This window comes from Mandrillus leucophaeus, unplaced genomic scaffold (genome assembly GCF_000951045.1).
Source record: "Mandrillus leucophaeus isolate KB7577 unplaced genomic scaffold, Mleu.le_1.0 Scaffold353, whole genome shotgun sequence".
Taxonomy (NCBI): domain Eukaryota; kingdom Metazoa; phylum Chordata; class Mammalia; order Primates; family Cercopithecidae; genus Mandrillus; species Mandrillus leucophaeus.
The window spans coordinates 3,144,866-3,159,323 of NW_012103732.1; the positions used below are offsets into that span (position 1 = coordinate 3,144,866).

General features: G+C 36.1%; 1 protein-coding gene across 1 annotated transcript in view; it reads left to right on the forward strand.

Moving 5' to 3' along the window:
• The window catches only part of KIAA0825 (KIAA0825 ortholog), a 498,815-nt gene extending 484,640 nt beyond the window's left edge, over nucleotides 1-14,175 (forward strand). The window contains exon 22 of the mRNA XM_011989441.1: nucleotides 13,901-14,175. Within this exon, the coding sequence (XP_011844831.1) occupies nucleotides 13,901-14,018 (118 nt within the window). The 3' untranslated portion in view covers nucleotides 14,019-14,175. The remainder of the gene's footprint in view (nucleotides 1-13,900) is intronic.
• The last annotated feature ends 283 nt before the right edge of the window (nucleotides 14,176-14,458 follow it).

The following is a 14,458-nucleotide window of genomic DNA, read 5'->3' on the forward strand; positions in this document are numbered from 1 at the left end:
ATTTTATATATATATAAAATTAGGTTTCGAGTGTTCTAAATAGTATACCATAGTAGCAAATTGTGAGATATTTTTGTAAAATAAACAAACAAACTTCGTTTTCTGGATATTAAAGCATTCAATTAGGTCAAAATAACTTGTGGAGAGTGGGAATAACTTACTCTGCCTATTTTAAGAAAAGCCTATTTTGTAACTTCTAAAGGCAAAGATGTGACTACCATTTATAGTATTATATAAAAATTTAATGTCCTTTGCATTTCATGGAACCCCTGTAATACTAAAAAAGAATAGCCCAATCTATCATTAAATTTGAAAATAAAATAGAAGAAATAAATTACATTCTTAACTTTCATTTGACCTTTTAGTGTGGGTATATTTCCTTAACATTTTCCTTTTTCTTATTGGAGTTTCCCCAAAACTAATACACCTTAATTAGCTTGAGGAAATAACTAAATTGAAGTAGAAATAAGGTTGTAAAGATCTCTCTGATCCCTTAGCAAAGTGAGATTTTTGCCATCCGCTTATTCCCAAAAGCCCCTGCTGAAAACATGTAAGGCCTTGTAACTTCCTTATAAAACCCCTGTTATTTAACTACTTCAGAGATTCAATACAAAGTTCAGAGGAAAACAAAACTATTAAAGTGTTGAAAATTACAACCTATAAGGAAATTTTAAACAACTCTATTTTTGAGAAGATAAATCAATTTTCGAGTTACCTAAAAAGAACAACGTTGATTTCTCAATTTCTGCTAATGTATGCTAAAAGGGATGGACTGAAACTATGCATGTTTCTTAAAACATGGGTTTTAAAACATTAGGCAAAGCTTTTTTGGATTTTCATCATCCGGAGAACATATCAGAAAGCAGGTAGGTCTCATCTGATTACCTGTCTTCAAGTGAAGAAACTGACGTTAATCCTGTGGTTTTTCTTGGGGTGAGGAGGGAGGCGTAATGGAGTTACTAAAAAATGGCGCCATTTAAATTCAAGATGAATATTCTGGTTTGTAATGGATTTCCCACTATTATTCCTGAATCATAATACTCATGAAGTTATTCTCAAGCATAGGATAGTCTTATATCCGTCCCTTCTCTAAGTCTTTTCCTTTGGGACTATAGAACATCATATTCTATGGTTTGCAATCTTACCATAGAATTTAATAGTGATTTTACTACACAAAAAAAATCATATTGCTTTCTGTCATTAATGTTGCTGCGTTTCCAATGAGTCACGAAGGACATAAGCACTTTGGGAGGCTGAGGCGGGTGGATCACCTGAGGTTGTTCGAGGCCAGCCTGGTCAACATGGTGAAACCCAGTGTCTACTAAAAATACAAAAATTAACTGGGTGTGGTGGCACGTGCCTGTAACCCCAGCTACTCAGGAGGCTGAGGCAGGAGAATCGCTTGAACCCAGGAGGCAGAGGTTGCAGTGAGCTGAGACCATGCCACTGCACTCCAGCCTGGGTGACAGAGCAAGACTCCGCTCAAAAAACAAGAAGAAGAAGGACATGAATGATTTCCTAAGGCTACCCCAGATTGCTTCATTAATCAAGGAAGAAATACCCAAATTATGTATTTTCGCAAACAAAGTACTAAAATGAAGTCTAAGAAAATAGCATCGATGCCTTTTATTACCACTGACATTTCATACTAAACTGAAATATTGTACACAATCTTTATAGGATTTTGAATATAGATTTAGAATAATTATTCAGTTTAGTCCATATAATGAACACGCTCTGTCTGAATAAGCTCCCTGAGGACAAGACCATATTCAGCTCTTCTCACTACTGTTGCCTAGCACAGTGTTTTTTTGTTGTTGGTGGTGGTTTTTCTTTTTTTGCGGGGGGGCTACATAGGTGTATGTATTATCAGGTACATGAGATGTTATGATACAGGCATGAAATGTGAAATAAGCACATCGTGGGGAATTGGGTATCCACTCCCTCAAGCATTTATCCTTTGAGTTACAAATAACAATCCAATTACACTCTTAGTTATTTTAAAATGTACGATTAAGGTTTTATTAACTATAGTCACAATATTGTGCTATCAAATAGCAGGTCTTATTCATTGTTGCTAACTACTTTTTGTACCCGTTAACTATACCCACCTCACCCCCAGCCCCTCACTACACTTCCCAGTCTCTGATAACCATCCTTCTACTCTCTATGTCCATGAGTTCAATTGTTTTGATTTTTAGATCCCACAAATAAGTGAGAACATGTGATGTTTGTCTTTCTGTGCCTGGCTTATTTCACTTAACATAATGATATCCAGTTCCATCCATGCTGTTGCAAATGACAGGATCTCATTCTTTTGTATGGCCAAATATTACTCCATTGTGTATATGTACCACATTTCCTTTATCCATTTATCTATTGTTGGACACTTAGGTTGTTTTTCAAATATTTGCAAGCACTGCTGCAATAAACATAGGAGTATAGATATCTCTTTGATATACTGATTTCCTTTCCTTTGGGTACATACCCAGCAGTGGTATTGCTGGATCATATGGTACTTCTATTTTTAGTTTTTTGAAGAACCTCCAACTGTTTTCCTTAGGGGTTATATTAATTTACGCCCCCACTAACAGTGTACAAGGGTTCCCTTTTCTCTATATCCTCACCAGCATTTGTTATTGCCTGTCTTCGGGATATAAGCCATTTTAAGTGGCATGAGATGATATCTCATTGTAATTTTGATTTGCATTTCTCTGACGATCAATGATGCTGAGCACCTTGTCACATACGTGTTTGCCATTTGTATGTCTTTTGAAAACTTTCTATTCAAATATTTTCCATTTTTTGATCAGATTGTTAGACATTTTTTTCTATAGAGTTGTTTAAGCTCCTTATATATTCTGATTATTAATCCTTTTTCAGAAGAGTAGTGTGCAAATATTTTCTCCCATTCTGTGGGTTGTCTCTTCACTTTGTTGATTGTATCCTTTGCTGTCCAGAAGCTTTTTAACTTGTTTTGATCCCATTTGTCAATTTTTGCTTTGGTTGCCTATGCTTGTGGGGTATTGTTCAAGAAATCTTTAGCCAGACAAATGTCCTGGAGATTTTCCCCAATGTTTTCTTGTAGTAGTTTCATACTTTGAGGTCTTATATTTTAAGTCTTTAATCCATTTTGATTTGATTTTTTACATGGTGAGAGATGGGGGTCTAGTTTCATTCATCTGTATATGAATATCCAGTTTTCCCAGCACCATTTGTTGAAGAGACTGTCTTCTCCCCACTCCATGTTCTTAGAACCTTTGTTAAAAATTAGTTCACTGAGGTGGGGTGCGGTAGCTCATGCCTGTAATCCTAGCACTTTGGGAGGCTAAGGCAGGCAGATCACGAGGTCAGGAGATGGAGACCATCCTGGCTAACACGGTGAAACCCCGTCTCTACGAAAAATACAAAAAATTATCCAGGCGTGGTGGCACACATCTATAGTCCCAGCTACTTGGGAGGCTAAGGCAGGAGAATCGCTTGAACCTGGGAGGCAGAGGTTGCAGTGAGCTGAGATTGCACCGCCGTAGTCCAGTCTGGGCAATAGAGTGAGACTCTGTCTTTAAAAAAAAAAAAAAAAATGAGTTCACTGTAGGTGTGTGGATTGTTTCTTTGTTCTCTATTCTGTTCCATTCGTCTGTGTGTCTATTTTTATACTAATACCATGCTGCTTTGGTTACTATACCTCTGTAATATAATTTGAAGTCAGATAATATGATTCCTCCAGTTTTGTTCTTTTTGCTTAGGATTGTTTTTGGCTCTTTTGGCTCTTTTGTGATTCCATATAAACTTTAGGATTGTTTTTTTTATTTCTAAAAGGAATGTCATTGGTATTTTGATAGGGATTGCACTGAATCTAGATTAGCTCATTGTTTTGAACTCAGCAGGCTCTCAAACATTTGCTAGATAAATAAGCAAGTTAATTACATATGGTAAAACTCTGTTCTAAAATGTGGCTCATTGTGATACATATTAAATAGAATACAAACTAAGGTTGATCTCTCAAAACATAAGCTATACATGCTAAAGTTCAATATAACAAGTAATCTTTAAGGCCTTCTAATTTCATTCTTATAACAAGAGCCCATTACAATTAATTTCCTACTATTACCATTCATTGAGACAGAGTTTCCCAGAGTTTATGCTCATTTGGGTCAGTCTTCTATTTATTCTATATCTACAGCACCATATTTTAAGAAATGGTATAATCTGAAAGTGTTGTCTGAGTCATGAAAGATAAATTTAAATTCATTTAGTTAGTATTATGTATTTTGATCCCTTAAAAATTGAGGACCTAAATATTGTTATACTCAGTTAATTACATTAACCAGAATGGAAACGTGAATGGTTATATTTTACTGATGACTAAATTAAGAGGGCTCTGCTGATTTATACAGTGTCTCAGAATTAACTATAATAACATCCTCTTTACATCAAAGCTGGTTATGATAATTAAAATGACAGCCCTTTTTTGACAGTTCTACTGTACGCCTTTGAGGAGCTTCTAAACTGATAGGAGAAGCCAGGCAATCAACAACCAGAGACCCAAGTGAGATGATGATATAAAGTTACATACTAAAGAAAAAAGTGGTGGCAAAGAAAGTCGGAGGAAGGAAAAGGTTATTGGGATCAATCAAATTAAATTAGACATTTAGTTTTTGGTGTCACATCACCAGAAATTAAATGTTTAAATAGTGACCTACAAAAAGTCTCACTCCAGTGTGATATGTGACCTAAATTAAGTGCTTTGCTAAGCAAAGTTTGTTTAAAACCCTTTTACATTGATCAAAAATACTAGTCAGGTACCAAAGACTGAAATTACTGAATATCATTTTTCTTTATACCACTATCTCATTTTTAAAAAGGTTGTGAGTATAGTTAGTAAATAAATGAACTTGCAGGAAGTTGTTGCCTCTTGGTAAGGTCATTGAATTTTAGACTTTAAGAAACAAATAGTGATACAAAAACTAAGGATGGGTAAATTAATTTTAATGTTCTAAGAGCCATCATATTCATCATTCATAAAATTAACAAATAATACCTTTTGAGATATCAACTACTACTCATTGCGATACTGGTAGTGAAAAGTTATTATTTCTTCATTCCACCTAAGAATAACATAGTAACACTTGAACTTCTAACACAGACCAATCAACAGATATTTTTCCAGTGCTTAAAAAGCACAGATTACAGTGTACAAAACACTAAACTATTAGTTATTTGAAATATGCTACTTGAGCCAAACTAAGATATTTGTCAATTTTAAGGGGTGGGAAGCACTGGAGTAGGGGACAGAACAGGTTTGTTTGTTTGTTTGTTTGTTTGGAGAAGAAATAACATGACATCTATCTGCAATTTCTCTGAATCATGGAGAGACAAGTAATGTTATTATTCTGTGATCATTAAATAGCATAACCAGACCAGGAATGGTAGCTGACACTTATAATCCCAATGCTTTGGGAGGCCAAGGCAGGAGGGTTGCTTGAGGCCAGGGGTTTGAGACCAGCCTGGGCAACAAAGTGAGACCTCTTCTCTACAGAAAAATGTTAAAAAAAAAAAAAAAAAAATAGGTGGCCATGGTGGTGCACCCTTGTAGTCCTAGCTACCTGGGAGGCTGAGACAGGAGAATCGCTTGAGACCAGCAGTTTGAGGCTATAATGAACTATGATCATGCCACTGAACTCCAGCCTGGGCAACAGAATGAGACTATGACTCTAAAAAAAAAAAAAATCATAACCAAATACTGTCTGAATTTGCTTCCAATTGCGTTCCCTGGAGAAAGCTTTCACAGAAGAGTAACCATCTATTCTAGATGTCCTGTGTCCTAAGCTTCTCTATCCTTATCATTTCTATCCCTGGAAATAAGTAACCTATGGATTCCTTAAAAGTATCAAGTTGAGATGGTTGTAAATGCTGAGAAATAAGATGAAGGAAAGATTGTATGCAGGGCAAGCCATGGTGGTGTCATTTAGAGGCTGAATCAAGAACAGAAAAATCCACTCTTCCTACACTTTCCAATGCTTACTAAAAAGCTGAATTAAGTGGCCTCAGCTTGGGTGGCATTTTCTTGCTTCTAACAACATAACTTGAGCAGCAGCATTTAAAATGTCCTCACTCTGCCATGTTTATTAAAAGCAAATGATAACAAAGATGACATGAACGTGAAAAGGTCAATTTCTATGTGTTTTTGCAGTTGTCATATTATAAGAGAAAACTGTTAATAGTTGATAAATATGTTCAAAAACATTCCTGAGGCTCATAAAAATAAATCCATCTCTTTTCTATTTGAAAAAGAAAATATGTTGTTTGAAATAAAATATTTGAAACAAAAGCTACTGATAATGAAGTCTTCTTCAACAAACTGCAAGTAGAGATGAAAAGATACATGTGAAAAAAACTGTTAATGCAACAATGAAATAACAGCTCAAGAAAGTAATAGAAAAGATGTAACAAAGCAGTATGTGGTTAATTGACCAAAATTGACCTGCTATCCATAAGCACAGACATTAGATATTATAGGACTCAAAGGAAAAGGATGATCACACATTAGGCATAGGTAGTTGGGAAGTTCTCCATGAAAGAGGTGGGCTGTGGACTGGGTCTGAAGAAGGATGAGCAGGTTTGGGGTAGGTGGAAAGGCATTTCTTGTGGGTGGAACAGCAAAAGCAGAAGTGCAAACACAAGTGGGAAAACACAATGCGGGAGACAATAAGGAAAGTAATTTTCTCCCTAGGGGAGGTATTAGCAGCTAAACAGAACTGCTGCTACCAAGCTAGAACAGTAGACTTTAAACTCTCTAGGTAGGGCAGTCATTGCTGGTTTGATGTAGCAGTAGCGTGAGTCTTTGAATCTGGATATCTGGAGATGATTGCACTGTCCAGACACTGAAATCATGGGTACCTGTGGACTAATGGCAGTGGGGTATGCGTGAATGTGAGAATGCAGAGTAAGTTGTCTCTTAACTGGTGACAGACTGTGAACAAGATTGGGAGTGGTGGCATAAAATACTTTGTGAACAACAACTGGATATGTGGGGCTTTCCAAGGGAGAAGAGGAGATGGTCTAGGACTGATCCTGAGAAAAGCTCACATGTACAGAACAGCAGAAAGAAGGTAACAGAGATGTTACTTTCCCCTCTGATTTGAACCTCCCTCTGAAAAACCAGCCCGCACTGTGCAATGTGGAGAGACAGACAACAAGGGTTTTTCTTGAAGAATAAAATCCAATATGACTTTACTCTTCACTCTTCCGACCCTGTGTTATTGAGGGAGAAGGGGGTAATGGTCAGTTTGAATAATTTAAATATACAGACATATATTATATATTAAATATACATACAGCATATATTTAATATACATTAAATATATATGTATACATTAAATATACATACATACAGTATATATTTAATATACACACATACAGTGTATATATTTAACATACATGTGTATATATTATATATACCGATGCATATATATGTGTATATGTACAGTATACAGATATGTACTATATACATATATACAGATATGTACTATATACAAATATATTGTATACATGTGTACTGTATACATATATGTATACTGTATGCATATATGTACATATATATTTAATATTGATATAATTGGAATGTAAGTAAAAATGGCCATCAAGAATTGAACTGAGAGAACTTAGGACAAAATCAAAGTTTAAGGATACTGAATTACAGCTTGGGACAGAGCTGAATTACAGACGTGAGACAACTGGATATGTGGGGCTTTCCAAGCAAGAAGAGAAGATGGTTTAGGATTGATCCTGAGAAAAGCTCACATGTACAGAAAAGCAGAAAGAAGTTAACAGAGACATTACTTTCCCTTCTAATTTGAACCTCCCTCTGAAAAACCAGTCTGCACTGTGCAATGTGGAGGAGAGAAAGACAACGAGGATTTTTCTTGAAGAATGAAATCCAATATGACTTTACGCTTCACTCCTCAGCTACATATTGGTAGAACAATTTGAAATCATTTATTTGGCCAGATGGCTAATGCTGTTTAACAGTACAATTAACTAATAAATAATTGTAAAGCACTTTGTAAATATAAAGTGCTACATAAATGTTTCATAATAACATTAAACAGGAGACTTAAGTTACATTTTTATATTCAAGTATTTTATTGGTATCTCAGGAGAAATGCCAAGAATATGATCAAATAACATTACTACAGTCTGTGTTTGAAAAATACAGCAAAGTGATTATAGGAAAACAAAAACAACCTTGGCCATGCTAGGGTGAACAGAGTGGACTAGCATGAAACATTTCCCTCATGAAAAACAAGAGGGAATGACCACATGATCATATACATATATATATATGTACATGTTGTAATATTTACTTATTGGAATTTATTTATTGCAATATTATATTATTTATTGATTGACAGAAAAGATAATTTACCAGATAAAAAAATGTGAAAGACACAGAGCGTGAGAAAGCACATCAAGGTAGGAGCTCTGAGGAAACCACCTGACACAAGCAGAATCTTACAAAATAAGAGTAACATTCTATGAAGGACTTAAATTTATAGCTCATCCACTATTTACAACAATGCATTGAGATACATTGGTATACATTGTTGGTATATAACAATGTACACCACTAGCACCCCCTATTTTGCATATAAGAGAACTGATGCACAGAGAGATTAAGAAATGTATTCAATATCACACAGCTAGTAAGTGGCAGAGTCAGGATTCAAGCCTAGACAGGATGGTTCCAATGTCTACTGGGAAGAATCTGGCAGAGGTTTCATTACCCCAATAAAATAAGACAGGTGGAGCCATACTCCTTCCTCCTGCCTCAGATCGAGGATATGAGGGCTGAAGCTGCAGCAATCATATTGGGACCATGAGGTAAAGGACAAGAGAACCACAGAGACATCAGCCCTGCTGTTGTTAAACTACTTAACCTATGCAAGCAATCACCCACCTCTGCATTCTTATTATATGAAGACAATAACCCTCTATTTGTGTAACTGACCACACCCAGGACTTCTCCTGCTTGCAAGCTTAACCAATATGCCAAATCATCATCATCATCATAAAGATAGTTATCACTTGCTGAGTGCTTGCTATAAACGAGGCATTAATTTATGTTTTATGTGTGTTTAATCTCTTCTACCTTATTCCAACTCTGTGAAGCAGGCACTATTATTATTAGCATTCTAAAAGGAAACTGAGGCACTGTTTTATCTGGGTTGCCCAAGGCCACACTGCTTATAAGGGATTTAAATCCAGCACCCTAACTTCTAAACCCTCATTCTGCAGCAAACAGTATTCTAAACAGTCTGAAAGACTAAAACTATTTCAATTAAAATCAGAAATTAGATAGGGATTCTTCCTATTTTAGTATACCTATTCTTATTCAGTATTACTTGGAGATTCAAAAGCCAATGTTTCTCAGTGGGGATATATTGACATTTTGGGAAGACAACTCTTCATTGTGCAGGATTGTTGCACATTAAAGATGTTGCCATCTGTGTTGTCTAGGTCCTAGCAGAAGCACTCTCTAGATATAGTGTCAGCCAAAAATACCCTCCATGTTTCCCCATAGGGAGGCAGTGTCGCCCCAGTTAAGAACTATCATTCTAGCACAAATCTGGCAAACTTCCTCCAAAAAAAAAGTCCAAATAGTAAATATTTGAGGCTTTACAGGACATGCAGTCTTAGTCTGTCTCAATTGCAACTACTAAACTCTGACATTATTGAGTGAGATCAGTCATTGACAGTACATAAACAAATAAGGGGGCCTGTGTTCCAACGTGAACATATTTATACAAGAGAAAGAACCCCGAAGCACCAAGGGGTTAAAAAACTTGCCTGGGGTGATTCATCTAGGAAGTTTACATTCAGATTCAACACAAAGGTGGAGTGACTCTAGGGCCTGTGCTCTTATTCAGAACACTATTGATTTCGGGTATTTTAAATGTTTTTCTCTCAGTAAAAGGCAGGGTAAATGCCTCAAAGACCTTCTCACCCTCCAGACTCTGGCCCTCCTCATCTGTCTGGTGTCAGCTGCTCCTTCCTGCAGTACAGGCCACCCAAGATTTGCTTCTGTGACAGCTTGGACCAGTGCTACCAAGGATATACCTCATGCTTTACTATGCATGTCCCTAAGAGAGGCTCTCCTGGCTGGCTCTAACACACAGTCATCCTTGAAACCTCCCCAAATGTAAGATTTTATGAAACTGATCACTAGAATAGTTGTTCACTGATCTGTGACTGTTTTTATTTTTCAAATCTCAAGGTCTCACTGTGGGTGAGCAAAAACAGAAAGGTCTTAGCTCATGGTATGGCACATGGAAAAGCTCTGTAATATGTGCTAATATTAATAAAACATACAGAGTAGCAAGTAGATATCTCTGCTTGAGGAATGAATATGTGTGTAAATTCAGGAACATGCATCAAGGCTAAGAACAACCAAGTCAATCAGAGTGGTACAAATGAGCAAAGTTGTAACTGCTAATTCTGTTAGAGTATGTCAGTCTAGGCTTTAGAGTCCCTATTGTGCTTGCCTAGGAAAAGGGACCCATATCTAACCACCCAGGAGCCATACAGATGGAGCCAATTCCAGAAGACAGTTAATATCATGGTGCAGATCAGTGGAGTCTCATGAGACTTTACTGCTAATCAGTGTCTAAGACACACCATAGTCATTGCCACCAGCTGTGGGGGCCAGGCTGCAATTCTTCTACAATAGTAGGCAGGTGGGGAATTCAACAATAATCTAAAAGGGCAGGCTACCAAAATTAGGAAAAACAAAAATATAATTACCTCATAATGCTTTTTGGGAGGAACCAGAATATGCTGCTTCCAACATTTTCTGGTTTCTGTAGGGTATGCTTTTTCCACCACAGATATTAAATATATTAGGGGAAATTAGGAGTAAAGATTTTTAACAGATTGCCCATCCAATTATGTTTAACAAATTGGTAGATTCTTTTCTCTTTCAGTATTTTTTTTTTAACAGAATTGACTTGTCGTGTTTGCATTGTGTTAACAAAACCCAAAACCACGATGGAATTAAAGAAAAACTTCTCTTAAGAACTTATAGATGTGAAATATAACAATGTTTGTGATAAATACACATTTCAAATCTCTAATGCTTTCACTCAATATGAGTAAAACTATTAAGGAAAATGTAGTTTTAATATTATTTTTTCATCCATTTTTGTCATCATTTTTTATCCTCTTATGAAATGATTTCTTCTTAATAAGCACAGAGCAAATATAATAAGGTTGTGGTAGGTAAATAACTTTGCCTAATATCATTAATTACTAACAGCTCAATTATACTGTGAAGTGCCTATAATTGTCATGAAGCTTCAAAAATCCTTATCACGGATTCTATTATGTATAGGATTCATTTAAATTACATTAATTATACGGATTTTTAATGAAGCAGAGAGACTACTTTCAATTTTCACAAGCAGAGACAATGATCAAAATATTTATGTGCATATTACATACTTTATTCTGTTGACATTCATAAAATAATTCATTTACTCAGACAATATTAGCACCTTTACATGGGAGGGAAAAAAGGCAAATCTAATTTTTCATGTTTGGATTTCTTTTAAGATTATATGATCCTTAGAGGGTTATTTTATGTAATATCTAGCACAATTTGGGCAATATTTTTTAGAAAGTAAAATATTTAAACTTTTTTTTTTACCAGTAATTTGTATTAGCTGTAAATGGTTTTTAAACCATGGTTGTTAATTCCATTTGAAAGTCCAGAATCCAGAGCCTTACTCTCTGAGTTCAAATACAAAGATACGCAGGCCAGTGATTTTAACATTCTGTACCTCAGCTTAGTCATCTGTAGAACAGGAATAATAACATTTTTTATTGAGAATTTAAAGAGTGATATGTGAAGTGTTTAAAAGAATGTTTAACCATTAGTTAATGCTATATAAAAGTATTTTCCATTATTTATTTTCCTGCTTGGGAGGAGCTCAATTTAACATGAATATTAGTGATACCCAATTTCACCCATATAAAATGGTAGGGAGAGCTTTTTATCATTAAAATTCCATGAAAGCAGTGTAAGAAAATCCTGTGGGCTAAATTGTAAATCCCAAAATACTGACTTCCCTTGTGATGTGGCTTTGAATAGTGTGGCAGTGAAAAACTTTTTTTCATTCATGTTGTTATTAAAACCTGTTAGATCAACGACTTAACTTCAACCATATGGAAACATGGAGAAACTAAGGCAGCCAAAAATAGCAGTTTTTAGATCCAGACAAGTTTGAGGCTAGGAAATGAGAATCGTAGGCAGAGGGTGAAGCAGAAATATAAATTGAAACCAAGTGTCACTTTTCAGATAATCCTTTTTCTTCTCTCCATATTTCCCCTCCTTCTTCATCTCATATATATCACTGCTGGGACTGACCAGCATACTGAACTCAGCACTCCAAAAAGGAAACGTGCATGGGAACAGACATCCTACTATGAGATCTTTATGGAAAATCCAAGGCCAGGCATGGTGGCTCACACCTGTATTCCCAGCACTTTGGGAGGCTGAGGCAGTAGGATCAGTTGAGCCCAGGAGGTCAAGACCAGCCTGGGCAACATAAGGGAGACCCTGTCTCTACAAAAAATTAAAAAATTGGCTGGGCATGGTGGTATGCACCTATAGCCCCAGCTGCTTCGGAGGCTGAGGCAGGAAGGTCAAGGCTGCAGTGAGTCATAGTTGTGCCACTGTACTCCAGTCTGGGTAACAGAGGGAGACCCTGTCTCAAAAACAAAACAAAACAAAACAAAACAAAACAAAACAAAACACACACACAGAAAATATGGTTGCTTTCTTTTCATCATTCAAACAAAACCAGAAAATTCCACCCTAAATTCATGTATAACAGACTATTTGTTGTCTGGGAGTTTGGATTATAACACAATGAGGGGTTCTGGAGGACATTCAGTGAGTAGCTGCTTGTTTGTTATTAGAAATCCTATCCTGCTGAAGCCTTTATGGCAGAAGATCTTTTAGACTGTATCAGCATTGGCTTTAAAATCCTTTTGTAACATTACGTCATGGTGGACAGCTTAGGGAGGGACAGAAATAAGAGTGAGTAGAGGAGAATGAAACTGTTAGAATGCTGGGTTCAGTATACTCTGGGCAGTCCTGGGCAGTCCTGGGGAGGTGGAAAGAGTGGATAGGAAGGAAGAAGTAAGTGTGCTCGGGTTATTGTGATGATATTTACTTTGTAAGATTATATTTATATGTATGTAGTTTGAGAGTCTAAGATTTTATTCTGTATCTCTTAATCATCCAGAATTAGAAAGTCTTTAATCTCTTTTTTTTTAGTAAATGTTATTTGGAACCTTGCTAACAATTTGCCACTTTTCTAGAGTGGTTGAACTTGATTGCTTCAAATCTGATCTTATTTCAAGAAATAGACTGACCTGCCCTTAAGGTATATCCAAGTAAGCTTGATGTTCTTCTTTCTGCTGAAGTCTTCCTGGCAAGCCTCCCTGCAACTTAAAACCACTAATCTGATTAATCAGTGAGGGAAACAATACTATGAAAAATATTTGCTTATTAGTTGCTAATTCTAGATTTTATTTATATGTGTATTTTCATAGGCCACATACATTCTTGAAATACAGGAACCTCATTTGAAACAGTTCTTTAAAAACTATCCTGAAGTGGAGCTGATTTCACTCTACTTTCGTCTCCCACTCTCCTGGCCCACTCCGCGGAGGCAGTGCCAATGAATCGTATTACCCAAGAGGCAGTCAGTGAAGAATAAACAAGTGGAAACAGATGACTCAATAAGCCAATGATTGCATATTCAAGCCTTATTAACTGAGTGTTGACCTGTGGTTTGAAAGTTACAAAAATGCTAAGACGTGATCTTTCTTTTAGGTGGGAAATGAAGAAGGATGAAACACTACAAGAGGAAGAAAAAGCAATGCTGGAGCACTTAAAACAAATTTGCACCCCACAGAACTCTTCTGCCTCAGATAACACAGAGGAACAGTAATCTGCAGAAAACAGCAACAGCTTTATTTTAGGAAACAATCCCATGTAATGGAGTAGGATTTTTACCATAGTCAGAATGGACCTCATATGTGCTGTGAAGCATGAAACCAATGACTGAGTAATCTCTGTACTGAAAAGGAATACAGCACATAAAGAATAAAGTGTTACATATCTTTTTTATTTTAAAAATAATTTCAAATGTTTTTCTTTCCTCAATCTTTCTCTTTATATGATATAACTGCTGCCATCTCGTGTTCCCTTTGAATTATTTTTTTCTCCTTTCGGTCTTGAAGTATCTATGACAACAGGCAAAAATGTTCAGAAAGTTTTTAAAGGATTTTTGAAATGCAACATTTGGATGTTAAGTTGAGTGGAGTCACATAGCCCCGTGAGGTTATCTGAAATTTTTAATTTAATTTTGTTGTAGCTGTAGCCCAAGTC